Source organism: Haliaeetus albicilla, chromosome 3 (assembly GCF_947461875.1).
Source record: "Haliaeetus albicilla chromosome 3, bHalAlb1.1, whole genome shotgun sequence".
NCBI lineage: Eukaryota > Metazoa > Chordata > Aves > Accipitriformes > Accipitridae > Haliaeetus > Haliaeetus albicilla.
This window is the reverse complement of record NC_091485.1, coordinates 54,575,780-54,601,148: the sequence shown is the minus strand read 5'-3', so window position 1 is coordinate 54,601,148 and position 25,369 is coordinate 54,575,780. Positions and strand designations below refer to the sequence as shown.

The 25,369-nt window shown below is 43.2% G+C and overlaps 1 protein-coding gene across 5 annotated transcripts in view; it reads right to left on the bottom strand.

The window, feature by feature from the left end:
• Nucleotides 1-3,455: 3,455 nt before the first annotated feature.
• The window catches only part of GRHL2 (grainyhead like transcription factor 2), a 70,770-nt gene continuing 48,856 nt past the window's right edge, over nt 3,456-25,369 (bottom strand). For 4 of the 5 annotated variants that reach the window (XM_069779796.1, XM_069779793.1, XM_069779795.1 and 1 more), the window contains exons 12-16: nt 23,281-23,312; nt 21,697-21,791; nt 15,350-15,435; nt 9,206-9,270; nt 3,456-7,981 (exon numbers count right to left, since the gene is read on the bottom strand). In XM_069779796.1, the coding sequence (XP_069635897.1) occupies nt 7,867-7,981; nt 9,206-9,270; nt 15,350-15,435; nt 21,697-21,791; nt 23,281-23,312 (393 nt within the window). In that variant the 3' untranslated portion in view covers nt 3,456-7,866. The remainder of the gene's footprint in view (nt 7,982-9,205; nt 9,271-15,349; nt 15,436-21,696; nt 21,792-23,280; nt 23,313-25,369) is intronic. The other variant, XM_069779797.1, reaches the window with a different exon arrangement.

Here is a 25,369-nt window from a genome sequence, read left to right as displayed (position 1 = left end):
CTCTCTGTGCAAAGCCCGAGGCTTCTGTCCCAGGACAGGGATGTGACGGGCTCCCAGCGCAGAGCCTGCCTTCGGGTGATGGCCACCACCAGGCACTCGAGCACATCTTGCACCCCGGCAGCCCGCGACTGTCTCTCCCACTGCCTTGGGGAGGGTGGGACCCGAGACCCTGCGGCTCATTCGGTTGTGAGCCCTGGATCTGGCCCCGTCTGGCAAAGAACATGCTCTGGAGTCAATCACTGTTTTCGGCAGCACGAATCGAGCCGAGAGCTTGGGAAGGTGCTGAAAAACACAGCTTTGCTGCCCCACTTTGCCCCTAAAGATTAGGTCAAGAGCTAGAGGAGGGGTGTTTTGCTCCACTCTCCTAGGAGGGTCAATCTTTCTTAAAGACCTTGTGAGTCACCTTGCTAAACCCTTGCTCAGCCATGCCAGAAACAGCCTGGCCTTTGAGCACGCCGTGAGCGCGGCAGTTCCCATCAGCTGACACGCTTCTCCTCGCTCCTCCACGGCCTCGCAAACGGACCACTTCCAACCACTTGGCTGCTAAAGCACTCGCATTTTAAAAGCCACTCAGTAAAATTATTTCCTGTGAAACACGATTAAACATCTACCGCAGGCAGCACCCAGGAAACACGATTACTTCGAAGAGCCCCACGGGAGCTGGTCCTGGCTCACCCCACGCTGGTCATCCAGATAGCATCCCCAGGGACTGGCAAAGCCCCCGAGAAACTCCCCAAAACCTTGAGCTGTGAGCCAACGTGTATATATATATATATATATATATACACACACACACACACACACACACAGCATTTTATACATACAGCTTTTGGTTTCTGCCCTAGCTCAGGTTCTGACTACAGATGGGCTGGTGGGGGAACACAGGCTGCACTGGAGACCATCATCAGGGCAAAGAGCATGTGGTGGGAGGGGAAGGGGTCTCTGGTTTCCAGACCTCTTCCACTCTTGGTTAGTTGGTCACTCGTCAAGCTACGGAGCACTTAGTGCCTAGTTCTCCTGCTGTATTGCAAACAAACAGCTGACAAATACTTTTCAAAACTATTAGAAAAATGCCAAGCACACAGGGAAGGCCTTTTTTTAAAGCCTTTGGCAACTGTGAAAAGGCTCCTAGAGCTGGATACAACTGGATGAGTTTTGCTTGGATGGGGAGGGGCTGGAGGAAGCTGGGTTCTTGGAGCCAACGCTCCGCTGGCCGAGACATTTCAGGTGAATAACTTCTTTCCTCATTGCCCAGGTGTGGTCTCTGCCTGACACGAGAAGAGATCTCAGCAGCTGGCTCTCACATGGCACCTTGTCCCACTCAGGACTTGCCCTCGGCAGCAGCGCTGAACTTCCCCCCACAGTAAGACAGGGCTGCCCTGCCACTGCTTGGGCAGCATCCCTTTGCCAAGACAAATGCTTTCCCAAGCGATGTCCCGGTTACTTAGATGTTCTCACCTCCTGGATTCTTGTTGGAAAAGACAAAGTCAACTGGTGGACAATAAAATGGTTGATGAAAATGTTTTACTGCAAGATGCATGGCCAGGTATGCTTCAGTGCTTCGGGCACGCAGGGCACAGCAGGAGCAGATGCGGGTAAGGATCTCAGCCCAGGTGCCCGGGACTCACAAAGATGTTAGTGCCAGCGCTTCCAGCCAGGTTCCCAGGACACTCCAATGTGTCACAGAATCACAGAATGGTCGAGGTTGGAAGGGACCTCTGGAGGTCATCTGGTCCAACCCCCCTGCTCAAGCAGGGCCACCTAGAGCCAGTTGTCCAGGATTGTACCCAGGCAGCTTTTAAGTATCTCCAAGGATGGAGACTCCACAACCTCTCTGGGCTACCTGTGCCAGTGCTCCATCACACTCACAGAGAAAAAAGTGTTTCTTGATGTTCAGGCAGTCTCTTGTGTTTCCGTGTGTACTCACTGCCTCTTGTCCTGTCACTGGGCACTGCTGAATAGAGCCTGGCCTGTCCTCTTTGCACCCTCCCTTCAGGTATTTGTACACGCTGATAGTATCTCTCCAGAGCCTTCTCTTCTCCTGGTTGAACAGTGCCAGCTGTCTCAGGCTGTCCTCATAGAAGAGGTGGTCCCATCCCTTCATTAGGTTAGTGGCCCTTTGTTGGACTCTCTCTAGCATGTCCATGTCTCTCTTGTATTGCAGAGCCCAGAACTGGGCACAGGACTCCAGGTGTGGCCTCACCAGCACTGGATAATGATCACCTCCCTCAGCCTGCTGGCAATGTTTTGTCTAATGCAGGATACCATCAGCCGCCTTTGCTGCAAGGGCACACAGGTTCAACCTGGTGTCCACCAGGACTCCCAGGTCCTTTTCTACCAAGCTGCTTTCCAGCTGGGCAGCCCCCAGCATATACTGGTGCATGGGGTTGTTCCTTCCCAGATTCAGGACTTCGCACTTCCCCTTGTTGAACTTTGTAAGGTTCCTGTCAGCTCATTTCTCCAGCCTGTTGAGGGAAGCACAACCCTCTGGTGTATCAGCCACTCCTCCCAGTTTTGTGTCATCAGCAAACTTGCTGCGGGTACACACTGCTGGAGCACCTCTCCTATGAAGACAGGCTGAGAGAGTTGGGGTTGTGCAGCCTGGAGAAGAGAAGGCTCCAGGGAAACCTTATAGCAGCCTTCCAGTACCTAAAGGGGGCCTACAGGAAAGCCGGAGAGGGACTTTTTACAAGGGCATGTAGTGATAGGACAAGGGGTAATGGCTTTAAACTGAAAGAGGGTAGATTGAGATTAGATGTGAGGAACAAGTTCTTTGCTGGGAGGGTGGTGAGGCACTGGAACAGATTGCCCAGAGAAGTTGTGGATGCCCCAGCCCTGGAAGTGTCCAAGGCCAGGTTGGATGGGGCTCTGAGCAACCTGGTCTGGTGGAAGGTGTCCCTGCCCATGGCAGGGGCGTTGGAACTCGGTGATCTTTAAGGTCCCTTCCAACCCAAACCATTCTATTCCATTCTGTTCTATTCCATTCCATCGTCCAGGTCATTAATGAAGATACTGAACAGGACTGAACCTGGTATTGACCTCTGGGGTACACCGCTAGTCCCTGGCCTCCAACTAGACGTCGTGCCACTGACCACCACCCTCTGGGCCCAGCCATTCAGTCCTCAGTCCACCTCACTGTCTGCTCATCCAGGCCATACATCAACAGCTTCTCTGTGGGGATCTTACGGGAGACAGTGTCAAAGGCCTTACTGAAGTCCAGGTAGACAATATCCACGTCCCTCTCCCCGTCTACCAGGCCAGTCATTGAACCCATGTTTTGGTGATTATTTTTTCAGTCTCTGTTCTTGTTTTCTCGGTAGAATGAATTTCTATTTTCTTCTTTTTGAAAAGTCTTCTGGGCTCAAAAGTAGGAATTCAATCCCCAGTATGTAGTAACACACACCACAGCAACATAAATATTATCTCATACATAGGAATATTTATTTTTTTTCCTTCTTAAAAATGTACAAAAAATAAAATAACTGTATTTACAGTTTATCAAACCCCTCTCCCAGTTGCAATGCTATTAAGTTACATGAGCTATTTTCTTAATATAAAAGCACACTATTTATACATAAAGTTCCTTGTTTGCCAGAAAGAGGGCTTGTCAGAAACTTTGGCACAAACATTCTTGTTTGTATCTTGTCTCAATTCATAGAAAATGGAAGAGCATATAAACATTTCATAAGCTTTACGTTTTAAAAGTCATAAGATACTCCTTTCCAGTTCCATATTGATCAATATACAGCATCTCTGATGGCTGGAGAGTTCAGCTTTTACTAATTGTTTGAATTAATTTACAACATTTAAACAATCCATAGACTGAAAGAGGAAAATATACAAGAAAGACACTTGATCTCTGAATTCCATTGACCAAAAACTTCATGAGAGAGGATGCATAGGAAAAAAAAAAAAAAGTTCTTTTCTTTGTAGTTTAAATTCAGTGGTAAAAATCCTCCAAAATGTCTCGATGGGGGTATCACTGTACATCAACAAAGCTTCACTGAAAGGATGCACTTTTTTGGGGGGATAGCAGCACCTGACTGTAGAAAGTAACTAAAATTTGAGATTTGGGGTTTTCATAATAAAACATCTAATGGACGGACATAGTGCCAAATCTGTAGCGGGAACCAAAATCAGAGCTTAGAAGACTATTCTTTTGAACATCTCTACCAGAGTCTTTCAAAACACAACATCTACAGACAATGCACTGCTCTAATTCTTCATAGGGAAAAGGAGTTGAGCAGCAAGCCACCCTTCAGGCTGCACTAGTTAAGATTCAAGACTGCTATCTTGAAGAAGGAAAGGAAATGAGAGTTTTGTTCATTTAAATAAACAACCACAGCAGTGCCACAAAGAGACAAAAGGAGGCAAGGCAGATACTCCTGTGCCCTGCTGAACAATAGGAAAATATTACTTCCATTTAACTCATAATATTTGGAAGATCCAGCATTAATCAATATTTTTCATTAAACAAAAGCAACACGTATATTTTAAACAATATACATGCGAGCACTTTGTATGCCTCAAGACCTTTGAATCAAGCAGGGCATGAGGCAGGCCACTGCTTCAGAAGTTTGTATTACTCGTACTGGCCCTTCTCCATCACTTTGATAGCCTGTTTTAGACCAACAAGGTGAACCCTGAGAGCTTGTAGCTTGCCAGAACCAGGATCCAAGGTTCAGCGCTCCTCCAACAGCTGATGCTGTAACTACAGCTGAAGGGGTGCAGGGTGATGTGGTCTTTGTAATGGCTTAGGTGCTTGTGATGCATCTGCATCTGGAGCAGAGAAACAAAGCCCTCAGACCCTGGCAGATAAAGTTAAGGGAGATCATCCTTAACTAGCTCTAGTTGTTGTTTTAAAATAATATTTCCATCAGGGTAAATCCTACTCATCTTCCTCAACCCTGCTACCTTAATTGAGACTGTAAGAAGGAACTAAATGCAGGTGTATGAGCTCTCTTGTATCAGGAATTCGCACACTTTAAGACGTATTTAGAAAAGTTTTCAGTTAATCTTGGAAGCAACTTTCCTTCTCTGGACAGTGCCTGACCAAAAGCTCCTAAAATGGCAATGGAAAGATAGCTCCTTAAGCCCCAGTATTCCCTGGAGCACTGCACTTCTCACTGATCCTACACTGCTCCTTGGCACAGGATGCTGCAGCATCCAACAGATCCCAGCTCATCTCCACCCATACGTAAGACAAGAATGTGCCATTAACTTGAGTGCTGGTGCTGTCAGGACAGCCCTGTCCTTCTCTGAGTGAACCCCAAATTCTCACTGTCCTCTCTTAATGCAGCACATCCCAACCCAGCCCAGCCTCAGGCACTACAGGCATTCCCTATAAGAGAGCTTGGATGGCAAGTTTGTTGGGGGCAGAACCAGGGCTCAACTCTTGTGTACGTTTATTCATATGCTTCACCTGTAGCTTCTGCCCAGACATCATGACCAGCTGAGAGATCTCAGCTAATATCCTTAGGATCCTAAACACCATCAAACAACAGAGAAATTCAAGAACTAACACCACTGTTCACTAGTCCTATGTGCTGGGCCCAGTTCCTAATGCCACCTGCCAAAACTGTCCTCTTTTTTTCTTTAGGAAAAAAGTATCTGGGCTAAGTCAGCATAGACTTTTTATCTGAGCCTGAGCCAAGTAGAAACAAACTGAACCACCATAAATCCCCTGTATTCCCAGGCTGTCTGCTCCTGAGCAAGGTAGCAAGAGCATCTTTGCTGGAGTATATTTATTAAAAGATAATGGAATTACTACAAAACTCTGCATCAGAAGGAGAAAGAGCACATGACAAAGGAAGAGGGAGGGAGGGAGGGAGGGAAGAAGGCAGAACAGACACTTCGCTTTGCAGACATGTGGATTCTGAGTACGTTAGCCCTGACACTAACAGCCTGAACCTTTTATAGGTTCTGGTCCCACAAAAACTTTGACAGGTACCTAACATTTCCATTTGAAGTACAGATTTTAATGGGATGCTATTGCTAATGAAGTTAAGAAAGTGTGCAAGAGCTTGCAGGACAATTCATGCAAAAACATGACTGAATCAGACTGGTCAGCTATCCCAGCTACTTTACTTGAATGTAAATAGGTCCACACAGCTCAAAACACTACAGAATGAGCCTGTTAAACTAGGCAGTGTTTCTTTACACCATTAACCACCTTAATAAAAAACACTCTGTGATTAAATGAAAAAAAAGATTTCTGACAGGGAGAAAAAAAAAAAAGACATTCTAAAGGCTGCATGTAGGAAAGGACCCACATTTCTGTCTGTTGCACAGGATCCACATACAGTGCATAGAGGATAAAATGCTTGCAGCTGAAACTCACGGGATTGTATACTGAGTGAGGAGCTTTCTACAATAGTCAGAGGAGCTGGAAAGGAGAGAAAGAGGTGCTGGGTTTGGATGTGCTAGGGACATTCAGGCCTTGAAGCCCTTTCCTGGTATGATTTTAGCTTGCAACTTTCTCTCTTCACAGAATTCATGAGATAGGGGTGGAATTTGATGGGATAACCTTGTAGTTCAACTTGGGTTCAGATCCAGCCCTTGTGAGAGAGACCTATATCCACACCTCAGTTGTGGGATACTTAATCGCCACTAGTAAAATTGTTCCAGTTTCAATAAAATATTTACATCAAGCCCGGGTTTATACCTCACCCAACTGTCCTAGGAATCAAAACAGAATCATTCATTGGAGATACAAGAGCAAGTACCCTTAAGAAGAAGAGCTTGAAGTCCTGTTTCTTACAGTCTAGAGGAATGCTTTAATGAGCTGGCTGCTGCGGAAAGCACCTTTCCCTCCACAGGCTTGGGAAAAGCCCACTTTGAGAGCCTCCACTTCATCAACGGAACAGGCAGAAGTCCCTTCCATACCTCTAGGCACACCAGGCAGCAGACACATGATGCCTCTTGGATCTGGTGACAGCTGGATGGGACACTCACGTATCTACAGCTGGGACTTGGGCACCTAAGGTGGGTCCCATTGTGCTAGAGCACTCCAGACCCTGTAGCATGGTTTGCTCCAACATTTCAGTATAAAACTTGTGGGCAAGGGTGCAGCATATGAGTGCAGATGCAGTTATCAGCTTCTCAGTACACACTCCTTAACAGATTGCAGCAATCTAATCCTCTAGGAAAGATTCTGTTAAACCCTAAACCCAATACATACAAAAACATAGCGGCAGTAAACATGCCCACATACAGTAGTTAAAATATATTATTGCATATTATAAACATTATATACAAGGTTAAAATGGTTTCTTTACCATTTACTTACAAGTGACATTTGTAGCTGAATGCCTTACTTACAAGTCCTCATTGCTACGTGCTGAGAACTACCAGAGGTATTTGGCAAGACTATACACTATAGAGAGATATGGATCAGTCTGAGCAAGTGAACTCTGTCAGCCACTTTCCCCATCTTTAGCGCTGCACCACTTTTTTAGCAATGATGGAGAGAACTACTAGTAAAGTGATTTACACCAGATTTCTGAAGCTAGACCAGCATGGTTCCTTAACACATTTTAGAATGAGCTTATCCACACTAAAGTATGGATTAAAATGCTGCATTTCACATTTACAGTGGGTCATCTGGTTACAAATCTGGGGGCTGGTAACTGCTTATACACTAGAGAGTGGGGAACAATAAATAAGGGACCAGGTTAACATGAGTGGCCTTGTGCTTGACAAACCCAAGTCTATATGCAGTGGGTGCACACGTGCAGAATGGACAGTATTTTCAAAGCAGTCTTGTAACAGTTTCTCTGATCAATGTCTGTCAAGTTCCCAGGGAATCTTCTGCTTTCCAAGAAGGATGAAATGCTGTGGTTCCTTACGAAAAAGGTCTGCCTGAGGCTAGATCTCTGTCAGTGTGATCTTGAATCCTTCGACCATGCTCTCCATGTGCAGGATGAACGTGTCCTCATTGGAGTAGTGCTCAATAATGTTGTCATCCATGTTTACCAATATACTGGTGACAAAGGCAAAAACCAATATTTTTATGTACCAGGACACTGTAAAGCAAAAGCCATGCACTCCACCGCATGTGCTCACTTCACTACAATGCAAAAACAGACTCCAGCACATGCCAGTACAGGGACGATAGTGGGAATCATCATCAAGATCTGCCCAACAATCCCTTATAATCTTTGGATTAGAGGCTGCTCCTTGCCAAAATAGTTAAGGTAAGTGACATGCCAGTGCTGGGATGTCAACCCACTTAAGCTGCCTCCAAGATGAACTGCACTCCAGACCCCTGGCAGACCCAGCTGTGTTTCCCATGCCTGGTGTTGGCTCCCCCAGGTACACCTCCATGCTACTCCTCAGCCACGCTGTGTGAGCTGCGTAAGTCGCTAATATGGGGAAGCAGTGTAATTTGTGCTTTGCACACAGCTCACAGGCCTAGAACTGAGCCTGGATGTGAGAATATTGACAACAACTATTAGAAGTGTATATGAGTGTTTTCCTCGCTCTTTACCGCAAAGTGTTTCTTCCAACAAACATATCACTTGTTAGAAAGAAGCAAAACATGAGAAGTTTCACCTGTCTTCTCAAAAGCTAAAGAAATCCCCAGACAAAACAATGCCCTAAGCTAGAGTTACAGCTGAAAATAAATGATTGACTTAAAATTATATCACTACAATATTGTGATTATTTAGAAGTAAAAAAAAGTTGAAGTGGAGAGATTTAGATTTATGGCAAGGAGTAGTAGCCTAGCTATTCTAAAATCGCAGCTGTGATGCTCATGTCTAAATTTACTCAGCTGAAACCCCTGCAGCAAACATTGCCTGCCTGCCTTTCAGATTCGGACAGTGGCATACTTCTTCCTAACACTGCAGGGAAACTCCACACTGCATTCACAGCAAAGGCTGCACCTCTCCCACGCTAGCACTCTATGATGTTATTAAGCATACAGTCTACAAAACAGACTTTATCCAAATACATTTTCCACACACCAACTGTTTCTTCACAGTAAGCCTATGAATACTGGTCAGACACAGACTGGAGATTCACGTTTCCTCCCCTGCCACCCCTTGCTGTCTCCATAGACATTAAGATTTCAAGCATATGAAAGATTTCAAGCATAGTCTCCTAGAAGTGTTTATACTGCCCAGCAGCATGAGGCCCCAAGCATATTTGGGATCTCTGAGTACTTCTAAAGGATCCTGCAATAGCCCCTAGATAGTTTACTTACCCCTTTTTGCTCTTCTTATAAAGTTTTGCAATCTTTTCAGCTGGCAGGCCATATTTCTCAGAGATCTGAAATCATAAAAAGAAAAGAAATATCATTAAAGACTAATGAGAAATACAAAATTGTCACCTCTCACTTTACAAAAGGCATTAAAACGCTATCTCTGCAAACTTTGACAGGATAGCTATACAGAAAAGTCACTCGCAACCATACCATAGCTTCATTTAAGGATGACTTGGGGAGGAATAATCCTAAACATCTTGATCAAAAAAACACAATCTTTTCCATCCAGAGACTTGGAGTTTTCATAGGGTGTGAGTCATCAAAACTGCCTCAGCATCTCCTATTGCTCTGCTCAAGGAGTCAACACCTTCCCAGCTTCAGATTTTACCAGGGAATTTCAATCTGATCAGCCGCCTTTCTGCTGTTTCTTATTCTGATTTTCTGGGCTCATGGAAGCAAAGGCTTCTTCCACCAGGCAGAAGGCAGATGAGTAGAAACACAACGGGAGCTAATGGATTGATGGATCAGCAAAAAAAAGTGCACATTTCTATTTCTCAATGGCACTTCAAGGTTTATTAAGCTAACAGGACCCTCCATGGTACTTCTTTTGTCTGAAAAGTATCTTCAAGGTATCTTTTATTGTGGGTGAGCTAGAAACATGCTACACACAGGATTAGGAAGCTTCTGTATTGTTGGGGAGGTGACTCAGTCTAGTTACTAGGGTGGCAAAATGAGAACACCATTTGGCTCACAAAACATCGTCTGAGTGTACAGATAATGAAATGCTGCAGAGAAGCGTGTTAACAAGGTAAAGGACTTCTAAAATAAACCTCTTGCCAGCTACTCAAATGATAAAAGCAGAAAATATAGGAAAACTTTTGAAGGAAGAACTACTTAGCTGACGAATTACCAACACTAACAAGCACTTCACTGGGATGCTTTGGCATTGCTTTGCAGCAGTATATTAGTAACTTTTTTAGACGTCCATTCTGCAGTGAGCCTGTGGTGTGCTTGTAGAGATGGTGTCCCTGAGCCCTCCGTCTAAGCCAAGTTTCTTTTCCAAATTATGACTCTTCTTTGAGAGAACAGGTCTCACAGCTCATACTTTAGAAGATTGTCCCAAAAGGCAAAATAATTATGGAAAAATGACTTTTTGTCAGTGATTAATGTTCCGTGGTACTTTACTGCCAACCAAAGTAAGTTTCCTGCTCTTCCCAGGTGAAATGAAGTTGCAGCTAAATAGCCGACTATTTATCTTCTGCATTAGAGAACTGAAATGCACAATTAAAAATCTGTTTAAAGACTGCCAAACATCAGTCACTGTAAAATCCTTTCTTTGTGTTTGCATTCTCAACGTAATTCTGAAAAAGTGGTATTTTAGAGAAGCAAATTAAAGCAATTATCACGAAATAGAAAACAGAAAGAAAACAGTGGATAAACTCAGCACCAAGGACAGATTCAGACAGCCACAGGTTGAACCCCAAGCACTGCTCCTGTCCAAAGAGCCAGGATTCTCTAAGACAGAGAATTAGCCTATACTTGCCTACATCACCTACACTTGTATAATTGTCATCTTACCTAAGATACAATTTTGTACTTAAAAAGTATAGCATAACTCCAAGATTTTGAAGAACTATAAAGCTTCTTTTACACTGCAAACCATTTCCTCTGACTACAGCATACATCTGTGGCTAACTGAAAGGGGAGGGTGTAAATAAGGAGTAACTGATAAGGTACACTGGACCCATCCACTCCTTAAGTTTTGCACCTAGCAGAGAATAAAATACAAATTAAATTGTGGGTTCTATTTGCTATTTCAGTTTTACTTGCACCAGCATGTTTCACTGCCCTTTTGGATATGGTGCTGGAGATATCGATAGTATCCATGTTCTCACCTGCCTTGGGAGAGACCTAATCAGCATCAAGGCTGCACAAGCTCACATGCTGTATAGTCACACTCTCCCTGCTGTGGGGAACGGTCTGCTTTGTACAATTATGAGAAGAGGGGCTTCACCCCACTTGTCTTACATCTCACACAAGCATCCTCACTATCAGACTATAAAACCAATCTTTTTCACTCTGAGCTCTATGTAGCCTATGCAAAAGGCTCCGTGTAGCCTACGGAAAAGCTACCTAACCACATACACAGGGTGGAAACCCATCCTACAAAGAAGTTCCATAACATACTCAGCTTATCTGGAGCAAGTTCAAGTCTTTGCTCCAAACAGGGCAGAATAACGGTGATTTGAACCCAGGCTTTGCCATATCCTTGTGTGCTATATCCTAACCTATTACAGCTACCCTCCATCACAGACGGGACAGGCTGCCCCACCTAGCCTTTGTGAATGCCTGACCTAGCCTACGCACATAAATCCAAGGGAGGATCCATGGGCAGGATCCCCAGTAGAAGGAATCACCTACCTCTGGCCAGAAGCATTTGTACGGGTACCCACACCTTGCTCCTCACTCACGCTCCACCTCTGACTACCACCATCTTTCCAAGTCTCCCTTCCTTCAATGCCTCATCCTGTGCTGGAGGACAGCTGCTTAACCTGAGGCTGGTGACACCTCCGGGGTACCCAGGTGCCACACTGTGAGGGCAAATCTTGACTGCCTCAGAGAATTTCTCAGAGAAACTTTCATGTTCTCCTTTTATTCTTTCTTACCCTCTAGCTTTGCTTACCATGAACAGAATGACGTCAGATAAGCAATCTGGTGCTGAACTTTTCTATCTGTGGTTTTGTTGTACCCCTAAATTTAAGCTTTCATGTAAAGCAATAATGAAAATGGCTCCATTTCATCAGATTTTTGAAAAAATCCTTTGTAACAGGCATCAGAGAAAAAATGCAATCTGAAACTGCAGAAAATGTCAAAACTGTGTGAACATAAGGAAACTATGTATCTTCCTCTCTGGGATGTTAACTCTGAAGCCTAGTGATATTGTAAAGAGCAGTACACAAAGACACTTTTCACTGACTCCATGCAAATAAACATGCAGGGAGAAACATTTCTGTGCCAAGGAGGCTTAATAGCAGCTAATATACAGCATTCTGCACATTCCAGCATAAACTTCCCTAGGATATTTGGGATACCTAACACTCATGCATTCCAAACATTGCTGAAAGTGGTTTGGGACTCTGGGACACCACTTCCTACAGAAGCTATGAGAGATAGAGCTGAGAAAGCCTTGCCTGTCACACTGCCTATGACAGGTGTAGGATTTATATAACATGCAGGGATTAGTGAGCTTTGCGAAAGACTTCCAGCTGACTGAATAAGCACATTTCTCAGGAACCCCTAAAGATTCAACCAATTATGCCAAACAGCGAGCTGTGGAAGCAAGGCTCGAAGTGGGGGTATGGGAAAGCCTCCCCCTCACAGATGCAGAAAACAGGTCTCCAGTGCAAATGTGCTAAGTCCTGCTGCAAAATCTGAGAAAGCAGAGAGTTAGCATCTGTTAGGGCATCTCACTTCACACCCTCTTCTGAAACACGTTTGTTGCCAACTCAGGGGGAACACCACTACTGCCAACTTCCTTATAAAACAACACGATTTCTCACCTGACCCCAAGCAGGCTACAATAAATTTTTAAAATATATCTTTATTTGGAGCAATATTTTCCTTCACCATCTCCATTGTCCATTTTTCAGTCTTCTGAGCAGCGAATTCTTTCCAGTGGGACAGCCTTCAGAGTGGCACTGAAATAACAGTCTGCGTTCCCTTTGGGCTGCAGTTCCCTGGCATGGCAAGTTTGTCTGTAGCACATATCTGATTGCACAAGCCACCAGAAATGCTTTCTCCGCTGGAGTCAGGAAGAGAGAAAGGGCAACATCTGGGCTTGTCAAAGCACATGGGAAAAAAAATCTTTGCCGACTTATTTCTACGGAATGGTCCAGTCTGTTACCCTACGTTGGCTGGAAGGACACATACATAGACAGGTATTGAATAAACTTTGGTCTAAGCAAGCTCTACTGAGCTCAGCTATTAGCTTTTAATTTTAGAATTTAGGGAGATGCTTCAATTTCCCAATTTAGATTGCCCTCTGTAATTTGATTAAATATGTGATTCTGCACAATGTAAGACTGGAGTACCTACTGAGATCCACAGGGTTAACCTGACTTTGGATCAGGCTGAGAGCAGGATTTAGAGCTGGTCAGTCACCACATGTGCGATGTTTTGTGATGGGCAAATGTCTCACTATTTTCTGTTGATCAAGACTGACTACTGTAGTCATCTTAAACAAACACTTTAAAAACCAAATATTTGCATCACTTTCTGAGATCTACTGTACCTCTGAAACCTGAGACCTCTAGATATTTGCCAGAAGAAAGAAATCTGAGAAGGAATCTAATTGTCCATTTGGAATGGGTGTATACGAGAGAATAAAATAAACATAGTATCTGAGAAAACAGTATTATTAATCATGAAAATTTGGAGAAAGCCACAGACCAGGAATAGTGATTAACAAAAAAAAAAAGTAAAATCCATAAACAGAGAAGGAGGGTATGATTCAAGATCATTGGCACTGTCTTTCAGATCTGGGGCTCTATAATATTCAGAGCCTGTTTCTAAGTTCTTAGTACGGAGTTTAGAATTGAGCATTTAGGATGAGTACAATTACAAAATCACATGATTTGCTAAAATAACTGTAGAGAGAATTTAAGAAAATGCAGTTTGACAGCTTTTTGGCATTGATTTATCCCCAATATCCTACCAAAGAGAATTAAATTTTTTTGAATGTGTTCCTTCCAGTGAACTGGGACATTTTACAACAGATCAGATTTCTCTGGTGCCGAAAACATGCCACTGAGTCAGCAGCTGTGCTGACAAAGGTATGCAGAAACCCTTCTTGCTTCTGCACCAGCTTTGTTTTTATGTTACACAGTGGCTGGAAAACAGGCACGGAGAGGCACAGACTATAACACACTTTTAACTTCCATACAAAGACAAGATGAGATCGTGTTACAGCTTATCATGAATCAGACTGCAGGCTCTTTAAGTGAAGCCTGGCTTTTATTATACATGTGTGTTCTGCCTAACAACTGAGCTGCAGTCACAGCTAACAAACAGTATCAGCAAAAGCACAGTTAGGACATCCTTAGAATGCAGCTGACTCTCCTCAGAGATACCTTGATCTGAATAGGTACTTTAAACAACTTCACTAACCCACAAATCTTTTGCCTTCTGCTGCTGGCCAAATATTGACCAAATAACTCAATCTTTACTGCATTTGAAGTGTCTGGTACATGCAACAAGACACTGTGACAGTTTTATGAGAATATGAATATAGACACTTCTAGCACTCAACTGAGCTCTCTAGGGACACTTTCATCCATTCCCATCTTCTCTTTTATATGTAACCAAGGCTGGAAATCAACTCAGCATCCCACATGTCAATCTCACATTAGTCCCCCCACCGAAGCAGTGAGACATGTGGTTGCTTCTTAACTCTTCCCTCACCAAATTTCACACATCTACTAGCCATCAGCTCTATAAACAGGATTAAATGCAGAAATAGCCACTCATATGATCACAGCTAATGGGTAGCAAGCAAAAACTCAAGTTAAAGAAGCAGCAAAGAGGCAGGCTGGTAGGTAGCTCACTCTGGCAGTAAGGGCTAGAGAAGGAATCTGAGACAGGAGGTACAAATGACTAGTCTGCATTGGCTCGGCAACTGCCTCTTATATGCTGGAACAGCAATTGCACAAAAGCCATATGAAATTCACAGAGAAACAGTGCATCCTTGGGCCTCTTCTTTAAAAGATAGCTGTGAACTCACTGATGGGCGTTAGAGGAGAAGATTCAACAGGCTCTGAATCATCGGTTCAGAAAGAAGTATTTCAGAAGATGGAGCCTGCACCACTCTGCTTCCCTGACACTGGTCAATTACCACCATTCCTCAAGGTTCAGGTCTCCAATAAATCAGCTCTGCGACACTATTTAATCCCAGCAAGCTGCTGACGGTACTGAATTCGGAACATGCTAGCATTTCAGAGGTGTGCTCCAGAAAGCCTTTATGAAATGCTTTGAATGTATTTGAGAATAACTTCATCTTTATGTTATGTTTTATCTCAATAATACATTGAAAGCCTCAAGATTTTCTTGCCAAGAAAGAGAAACCATGTGAAGACATCAGATACTTACCGCTTCCATTAGCCCCTTTACTGTGGGTGATTTCAGCATCAAAGCATCAAACACCTCATCTGTCTCCTTCCTCACATACAAAAGCACTGAAACAGAAAAAAGTCAAACTTGGAGCAGGTTCAGTCAACTGAACAGATGAAACACCCCACACTGAGTAGAAAAACAAATATTAATCCCTGACAGATAAAATGAAGTGCTGAAGATGGTTTGCACTTAAAAAAAAAAAAAGTACTCTCATATCATCAGCGATCTAAACATGGAAGACACATCATAGTTGCTTTGAAAACACACAAATTAAAACCAGCAAATTTAATTTAATGTGAGGAATCTGTATCTTCAAGAATTTAAACCTCCATTTACTGAAATAAAAGAAGCTAAAAAGCACTGGGGCCCTGTCCCTGGGTCACAGGACAAAACACACAAGCTAGGTCTTCCTAAACCTGTGTCTCCACTTGCACCTCTCATGGCTTCATACAAAAGGCTGCAAAAAGACATTCAGTAGAGGCAAGTCTGGTTTGCCTTTAGCTGAGACTTTGAGAGCAAAATCAACAAAAAGAAAAAGAAATAGTTCTCTGACATTACCACACAGATGACTGCAAATGGGCCTGGCCAGTCTGAAAATAAACACTGGAAAGAATGAATCCAAAGTCATTTGAGACTTCAGAGGGGAGACATTCAAAAGCACAGCTGGCAGGCAGGCATTTACCTGCGTGCCCACCCCTGCTCAGGTACCCAAATGCCATTTGAACTCCTGAAAATCTCCTTTCTCCCTCAGATATCCTGCCTGGTCTTAGTGGTTCACAGGTGCAGTGCCCTGCCCTCTTTAGCTCTTGCTCTCTCCTCTCTGACTTGCACAGGTAAAAGCAGGAAACTTGCTGCTACATGGCAAAAGCAAAGCAGACAGCTACAAAGTGGAAAAAAAAAAAAAACCACTAGAGAAGTGGTTTAGGTGTAATCTCACATGACTCTGATAAAGTAGCAAGTTAAATAAGATGTCCCGCAATTTATTTTGTTCCCTAAATAAAATGCCTTTTCAAATAGCAGTGCTGTACGTTAGGTACAAATACACATGCACTGTTAGGTATTTTATGTCTGTGTGACAAATTACATTGGTAATCATCTTTTTCTTTTTATTGGTAAAAAGATATCTTTTGAAACTACTAATCCTTGTGGTCCAAAAGATATCTTCACCAGCTAACTCAACAGATGACTTGCAGATGAATCAACAGAGATGATGGTATTTTTCATACAGAAGTAATTGTTTGGAAGCTAATTCTCAGGTCAAGACTGTAGCAGGGTGGACTCAAGCCCATTTGCAGAGAATTCTTTGCCCAGGTGTTGAAATGATTGAAAAAAAGATTTAAAACGTGGGCAGATGAGTCCCCTGTCTTGGTCTATGTTGTGGTTTAACCCCAGCCAGCAACTAAGCACCATGCAGCCGCTCACTCACTCCCCCCCCCCCCCAGTGGGATGGGGGAGAAAATTGGGAAAAGAAGTAAAACTCGTGGGTTGAGATAAGAACAGTTTAATAGAACAGAAAAGAAGAAACTAATAATGATAATGATAACACTAATAAAATGACAACAGTAATAATAAAAGAATTGGAATGTACAAATGATGCACAGTGCAATTGCTCACCACCTGCTGACTGACACCCAGTTAGTCCCCGACCAGCAATTCCCCCTGCCCCCACTCCCCCCTGTTTCTATACTAGATGTGACATCACTTGGTACGGAATACCTCTTTGGCCAGTTTGGGTCAGCTGCCCTGGCTGTGTCCCCTCCCAGCTTCTCGTGCCCCTCCAGCTTCTCACTGGCTGGGCATCAGAAGCTGAAAAATCCTTGACTTTAGTCTAAACACTACTTAGCAACAACTGAAAACATCAGTGTTATCAACATTCTTCTCATACTGAACTCAAAACATAGCACTGTACCAGCTACTAGGAAGACAATTAACTCTATCCCAGCCGAAACCAGGACAGTCTACAAACCAGATGTGCAGGACAATGGTGGGTTTTTGCATCTTTAATTTAGAAGTATGAGCCACAAAACTGCGACCACAAGCACGCAGAGCCACATCCTTTTCACCTACGTTTTGGTAATTCTTTGGGACCTGCCTGAGAGTGTCCTTTTAAAGGACTTAGAAGCTGAGATAACTTTGGGTCACAACCTAAATAACCATCAGAATATAAGAGAAAAAAAACCAAACAAACCACATCAGTAGTTAAGTTTTACTGGGTTTGATATGTTTACTTGTATGAGCAAGCACTCACTCAAAGTGCTAATTTTACCTGTACTAATGATTTTATTAATTCAGTAATTCTTTTCTTGTGACTAGAGGGCTGTCCTGTAGCTCCTGGCTTTTCAAACATCTGGACCTCTGCCAGCCTTAATAATTACAAACGTATCTGAAAGGAGGAAAAACCACTCCATCCAAAAGTTAAAGTTGGGGACATTATACAATCCAAGTGCTAGGCTTTAAATCTCTCTGTTGTGCTTGACATGTCAGGCAACGTTGTGCTGAATGAAGGATCCATTACAAGGATAACTGGGAATTTGAATCGCTATTATACACACAGAGAGCCAGGATTAGTAAACATATGGAGGGTTGTTGGTTTTTTCTTTCCCCTGACAGGTGTGAAAATCCTGGCTTTGATTCACTAGAGCACTTTTCCATAAATGACTTCTGGTGACAGTGATGCCTTAAGAAGCCCCTGTCTCATCCCTGCCCTTATGCTCTCTTACTCTGGCCTGTCTCAGTGAATTTTCCTGGACTATGAACTCTCTCAAACAGCAGATGTGAGTGAAAAAACAACCCTTTTTTCTGCGTTGTTCTTCAGACAAATCAGGTCCCTGCTTCAGCATACAATGCAGCCCCACAAGCCTTCCTGCTGGCATAACCGCAGAGAGAAGGCTGGCTGGCCTGCAGCAGGAGGCACAGCCAGGGAGGGAAAGGGGCTGCAAAGGCTCCATTGGGCTCAGCAGCTTTGCCACTGAATGCCAAGCCATGACTGTGACGACGTGACACAACTCGTACTTATGCCCTCTGATCCTACTGTCACAACGTTCATAGCATCTGGATGGGCTCACTTTAATAGTAAAGACTGCAATATTTGGGGGGGCGGAAAATCTTGTACCAGGCAATGAGCTATTTTTGACTGAAAGTTAAAAGATAAATTCAAATTTGTCTGACCTCTACACTACCCGGCCTCAGTTCTTAACCTCCTTACCAGCACTGAAAGCCACAGTAGTCCCTAATGGTCTTTAGATGTTAAAAAGAATTGCAAAAGATGGGGGTGATAAATTTATCTTTAGTTAAGAAATAGCCCTGATTCACAAAATTGTGGAGTGGCAACCAGACTTTGCTGAAGGCAAGGGAGGTTGTTGCACCTTGGAGATTTTTGAAAGCCAGGCCACTGAACTGAGGATTTAAGCATGAATGCAGAAGAACAATGTTAGATACCTCTCTTAAAAGTGGTTACAGCTGGGCTCTCCATTGGCAAATCTGCCAAGGCAGAAGACAAGCAACGGACATGTGGCAAAAATCAAACTAAGGACGTGATGAGACAGTAAGACTCAGGCCACTATGAAGGTCTGAGCCCAGGCATTACTGATGCTCCAACCGACACCCGATGAGCAATGACTACAGTCTTTGTAAAGTGGTTTCTGGATAGAGATGTGGCACATTTTAGTCAAGGAAAAGAAAGTAGGGCTGGTAGCTGTGACCTGGCTTTGCCACATTTGGAGTTTTCACTAATTGCCCAGGCACAAATTCCCTAGGTGACAGAGCGAATGCTGTCCTCCACAGGGCTGGTTCACAAAACCCTGACTGTTATGAATCCAAAATGTTTCAGAGTAGTTTAACACTACTTTCCTGAGAGACAAAAGCTAGACAAAAATATGATTTTCTTCAAGCTGAGAACTACAAGACTGGAAATCTCCCTGATCTGTAACAACAGGTGCTGGATTTATAATTAATGGGAAACTCCCTATGAAATCTGAAAGGGAAAGTGATTTGAAAACTCTTACTGAGAACTCAAAACAGGAAAAGGCCGCAAGTCTAGCCAAGTAACTAGCTGCGCTGCACACTTGGTACAGATTAACATACTTTACACTTCTGTGTTGGGCACTTGTACCTTCCTTAGAGGTCAAGGAGATGAAAGAATAATTCACAAAGATGCAGCTACCTGTGTGAGAATATGAACCTTGTTTTACCAACGGTTTGAAACCCCTTCAGACCTGTTCTCTGGAAAGCTGCCCCTTAATACTTTTGCTTCCACTGGACACTAATACAGTTAGGTCCATCAGGCAGAGGTGAGGCCACACACTATCACTTCAGTTCTTCAGCTGAGCTTGGACCCCTCACTCAGTGCTACTTATCTGCACTGCTCTGATAATGAGCCACCTTGGGATTACATTGCTTTCAATGCATATTTTCACACATCAGACCTGCTCTCTCTCAAACATTACACCAGTGCCCCATCTATACCTGCACTCTAGGAGTTATTGATTCTGCTGTACCAAATAAATCTGGGAGAAAAAAAGCTTCTAGTATGGCTAAGCCTGGGAAAAACAGCAGAACGTTTTAATACTCCGTGACTCCTGTGGCAAAGACAGTATTGTCAATTGGGCAGATTCAGCTGAGCTGCGCTCCATCAGCACAATCCCAGATGCAGGGTTCCTGATGGCAGGAAGTTCACCAGAGCAAAGGCCACGCTGGAAGAGGCTTGGCCTCCAGCCAGCATAGTCCAAGCTGCAAGAAACACTGAACAGGAAGGGGATGTGAAGAGAGCATCCTCCAGCTTCTCTGGTTCCATGCCTCTCCTGGATTTAATTATTTAACATAGTTTTGCCACCAGTTGAAAAACTTTTTTTTTTTTTCTTTCAAATCTTCCCCTTGAAATGGCTGCAAGTCCTGGACAATATTAAAACAACTTACCACAGCAAAGGACAGGAATAATCAAAGCAAACCAATATCACCTTGCAGGCAACTCTGCAGGCTTCCAGCTGGGAAACCCAGGTGAAATTGCAGGAAATTGCAGTTCTTTATGTAGCCCTTGTGGCTGTCTCCTTCTGCTTGATGGAGCCCTGATAACGTGAATTTGGTCAAGGCCTTGAGTCAACCAGATGCAAGTCTGTGGTCAGTGCTGACATCACATAATTAATAGAAGATTTAATTAAAAGAAGAATATGTTCACATTTATTCCAGCAAGATGTCAGTCTCCATCCTGTAATCTTATATGCTTCACCTGGTTCAAGCATACCACCCTAACCAACAGAGAAACTCTGCAAATGCAGGCTCATGGGAGGTTGTTCCTATAAAGCTCAAATGAGTTTTACAAATGGTGCCACTAAGAAAAATCGAGCTCACTTCTGTACCTTATCGCTTTGCTGTCTCACAAACTGATGGGTGAGCCTCAAAACATTTGCGAGTTTGAGTTATATAGGTTGGTCAAACCCCTGGAGCCTCCAATAAACTTACGATGACAGAACTCTTGAGTCTGAAGGAATGGCAAATATTCTCCAGGGTGTCTAACTGTGGCAGCATAGAAAGCTATCACCTATAGAACTGCACTGGAATTGACTGTACACAAAGCAGATTTTGTGGACAAAAACACCATCTGCTCATCCTTACCTTCAGTGCAAAGCTTAACAGCTCTACCTAAACCATTGCTTCAATGTCACTCAAGCTTCACTGTAGCAGACTGGAAAACAGGATTTGGACTGGTATAGCATATGAAACACGACTGTAGTAATATTCACTCAAAGCAGTAAAAACAGTTAGAGGAAACAAACTTTTAAACAACTCGGGTCTGCTGGAAGATGTCTCTCCATGCCTTATATTTCTAACTGGGTAGGAAATTTCTGAGATTTTATTCAGGCTAACCTAAGTCTGCAGTCAGCAGGAGCTTGCCTGTGTAAGGTCTGTGTATCTGACCCAGTGCATCTTGCATATTTGCTTGTGATCCCAGCCAGAACAGAAAAGATGAGCAAAAGTTAAAAATAGGCAATCACAGATTTGCTACTGGAACATTTATGAACTATGTAGCTTGGCCAAAGACCAAGAAACTTTCTAGCTTTTTTATATTTTATATACACTTGTGTCCTGATCCCTTCTTGAGATAGCACAGTCCTTTTTTTTTTTTTTCTTTTCTGCTTTTAAGTCACTACTACTATTTGTTAAAATGCCTACTTGTATACTGGCAGGTGTAATGATCTCTTCTCTCATCTACCCCACATTTGCACCAGCATCAAACAAAAAACTTGGTCCAAGCCACACCTGCCCTTCCCAACTTGAGGGCATGAGTCCCGCAGCATTATTTTTAACTGCTAAGAATTGGCTGTTACCTCTTTTCAGGCCTTCTTCTTTCATTTGTTTCAAAGGGGATGGACCAAACTCCTCCTCCACAGGCCGGAACATCCTTTTGACCAGGACACTGCTACTAGAAAACACACAACAGGGACCATGTCACAGTAAAACTGTACTCCCAGCAGGAGAGGAGACAACAGCAGCAGTCATGACTCACTTTGTACTCTGGCAAAAACCCCACTAGCTACTCAAGTAGCACCAGACCAGAAACTGCAAGGATTTAGCTTTTGATGCTTATCTGAACTCTCCAGGCCTTTCAAACTGCCCAGACTGACTGGCTGAGACAGGTGACAGGAAACCATGCTCCAATGTTACGTACCATTTTGAAAACCCCAAAGGCCCTTAACTGTTTAAATAATGAGGGAAGTGGGGTGGGGAAGAAGAAACAGCTAAGTAAGGAGCTGAACCCACATTTACACATTGATTCCTCGTCTTTGGGGTCAAGGAGACAGCCTCAGGAAACACCACCAGTATCTCTAAAATCTGAGACCATACACGCCAGCAAGTTCAAAAGGAGTGATACGCTGGGCCAGATCCAGCCAAAGCTGCAGCACACTCCACTGGGGAAGCTGAGGGCTGCAGGCACTACGGCTGCCCCCTCCCCTCGGCGTAGCTCTGGCAGGACTTGGTGTCTCCTTTTAGTCTTGGAGGAGAGAACTGAAGCCAATGTGCTTGGTGCAATAAACCCCTTTGTTTCTTGAATTCCACCGTGAGCCTTATGAAGAACATTAGCTTCATAAAAGAAACAAAAAGAGCCTCATGTTTTCAAGTCAATGTTAGCTGCCAGTGCCCAGCCACTCCCTACCACAGGCCACTTTTTGCAGGCTTACATGAGTGCAGTTGCCTTACTCCAAACTCTCAGATTTGAGAGTGCTCACTTGAGATTCAAGCAACTTACAAAAGTATGGGGCTTGCACACATCACAGTTAATACTGGCTAAACTTCAGCCACACATATTAAAGCTCTTATTTCATGACATCTCTAAATATTTTAGGGACTTTCTGCAATTCTTCCAGTCCTTCCAAAGCCAGATAGGGGGTGCTCCCATTTTCCACCTTCCCCCTTCCCAGGATCTCCCCTTCTCTTTCTGCCTTTCCCTTCTAGCACTTGGACACTCTCTCTGCAGTTCCAGTATTTGTCACATGCACACACGTGTACTGCTAAACAGCTTTCAGGACTGCAGTGAAGTTCAGTGCTTCATTAAAAAATTCCTGTTTTTTTAAATTATTTGAGAACCCTTACATATATGTAAAAAGCACTTTATCATCAAATATATTGTCCTGTCCCTGTACGGAACCTCATGGCTCTTTAAACTATTTTACTTGGAAATGTAATAAAGAATAGATATAAAAAGCAGCCAGTTCACATGAAGGAAAAGAAAGTTACCATAAAATAAACCTCCCTCTACCAGTTCTACATATGATTCACCTACTGTTAGCAATGGGAGAACATGAGGGAAGAGGGAGAAAGGGGATCAGTTTTATCTGATTTCATGTTTTGTGCCTGCTTTCTATGAGTTTGAACTGCTAAATGCAAAGCTTGTGAAACAATAAATGTCTTACCCTTCTCTCTCATCATCTGTATTATAGTAAACCTAGAAGGGTGGAAAAAAACAATTATTCCCAAAACTCAGACACCTGCTTAACAGAATAACTTCAAAAGGGAAAAAAGACAAGTGGTTTGCAGTTTCTCATCTGTTAAAAATCCTTTTCCTTCTATACAACACAAACATCTCTGGTTCCAATTGTGATCTGGAAAAAGCGTGGCTTAGAAAAACTGCTGTTGAATGTCAGCTAGTGGAAATATATCAAAGCATTTTGACAGACATTGCCCTCTCCCCTGGTTTATATCATTTTCCCAATTATTTTACAATCCTCTAAATCAGATCACTACTCACTTAAATTACCCCTAATACGATTTAAGCCACAACACTCACAAGCTTTTGTATGTATTTAATACTGTCTGAAAATCTGATTAAACTATAAAGACCAACATTAAACTACAGGCCTGAAGTAAATACAATTACTAATAGTACAGCTGAACTTTTTTGCACAGGCTGTGGGCAGAAGCTCAAGTCCAGACCATTATTTTGTGAATCAGTATAGCTCAGAGTCACTGGGACCAAATTTACAACAGCAGCAAATGCAGCTAACAGTAGCAGGGGAGGTATAAAATCACCGTCTGTTGTCAAAGGTTTTACAGAACAGTCGGCCAAATTCCTCACAACATGCCTGCACCACGGGTCCACACCAACAAGCGTACCAGTATTCAGTTGCTGTGTTACTGTGCAAGAGTGGGGCGAAGGCAGCGCACCAGAGCCCTGCGTTCTGCTGGGGCAGAGCAAAGCATCTCAGGCAGGTTTCCAGCACTTGTGCTGGCAAGACTCAGAGCACACTTGGCTCTCACTGGGAGCCTTCACTTCTGAACCTCTACAATGAAAATAGCTCAGAAGTGTATGTGTGCAAAGCTGAGGTCTGTAACTCATTCTATGACCAGGACCTGGAAGTGGCTACACTCTCCTAATAAAACAGTCATAAATAATAAATTATTGTCATAATAAATCATTCTTATATTAAGTAATATACAAAACAATTGAAAAGCTCAGGACAGCAAGAATGCTGATACTGCAACCTATACAGCAGTAAAAGACAGGGCTGAACGTTGCCTAAGAGCTAGCAAACTGGGCGATCTTCCAGTTAGTTTAGAAAATTATTTACAGGATTACATATACTAAGGAATGCTTCCATCTTCTCCTGTTTTGAGACAAATCCACATTCTGGTTTGAAAGCCATGAGGACAGAAGGTACCCAGCACTGATATGTGAGTGGGCGTCTTTCCAATTTTGGAGGGTAAGTCAGCGACAGCTGTGATTGCAATGTCTGCGCTCTTTGTGCTTTGCTCCACCAAAATTCTCACTGCTTTAAAATAAATGACAATTCCAACACTCGGTATCATTTAATCCATTATTTTAATATTTGGCAGCAAGATGCATATAAAATTTCCTCATCTATTATTTGTCCTTATATAAACACATGCATAAAGGTCTCATTCTACTCCCTGAGATGTTAACAAGTAACAGGTTCATACTGAAAAAAATGTCAGAGCTGACCCTCCAGTTCAGATTTGCAATTTCCCAGCAAGCAATAAAGTAAGTCTTAAAAGAGTCAAGTCAGCAAAGACTTCCTCACATTTACTGGTGATAATGACTGCCAATATTGAATATTAACATTAGCATGAGAGATTTTCACTTTGTAGAGTGAAAATATTTTCTTCCAAGGAATTCCCAGATCTCTAGGTGATGCCGACAGAAAACGGGCAGTGGTGAGCCTAGTCTTGACCTCCTTATACATGTAAGAGCTTGGTCTTTGTTTTCAGTTGTCACAGGGAGGGGGATCTCTGTTACCACAAGGTGGCACTTCATTTCATCAAGCCAAATAGCACATTCAAAACTAAACTTTCTTGCAGTCACAAAGCAACCTTCTATTTTAGAATTCTTGACTATTTGTTCCAGATTTTCTTCCTAGCAAAGGAATGGCAAACCCATAAAAAACACAAACTAGTCAGTTATTAATCAAGTATAAACTCCTTTTTCACACCCAGAACTCAGAAAGGCACTTGTCTCTTGTAAGGTCTTTTTTAAGTCACTCCCCA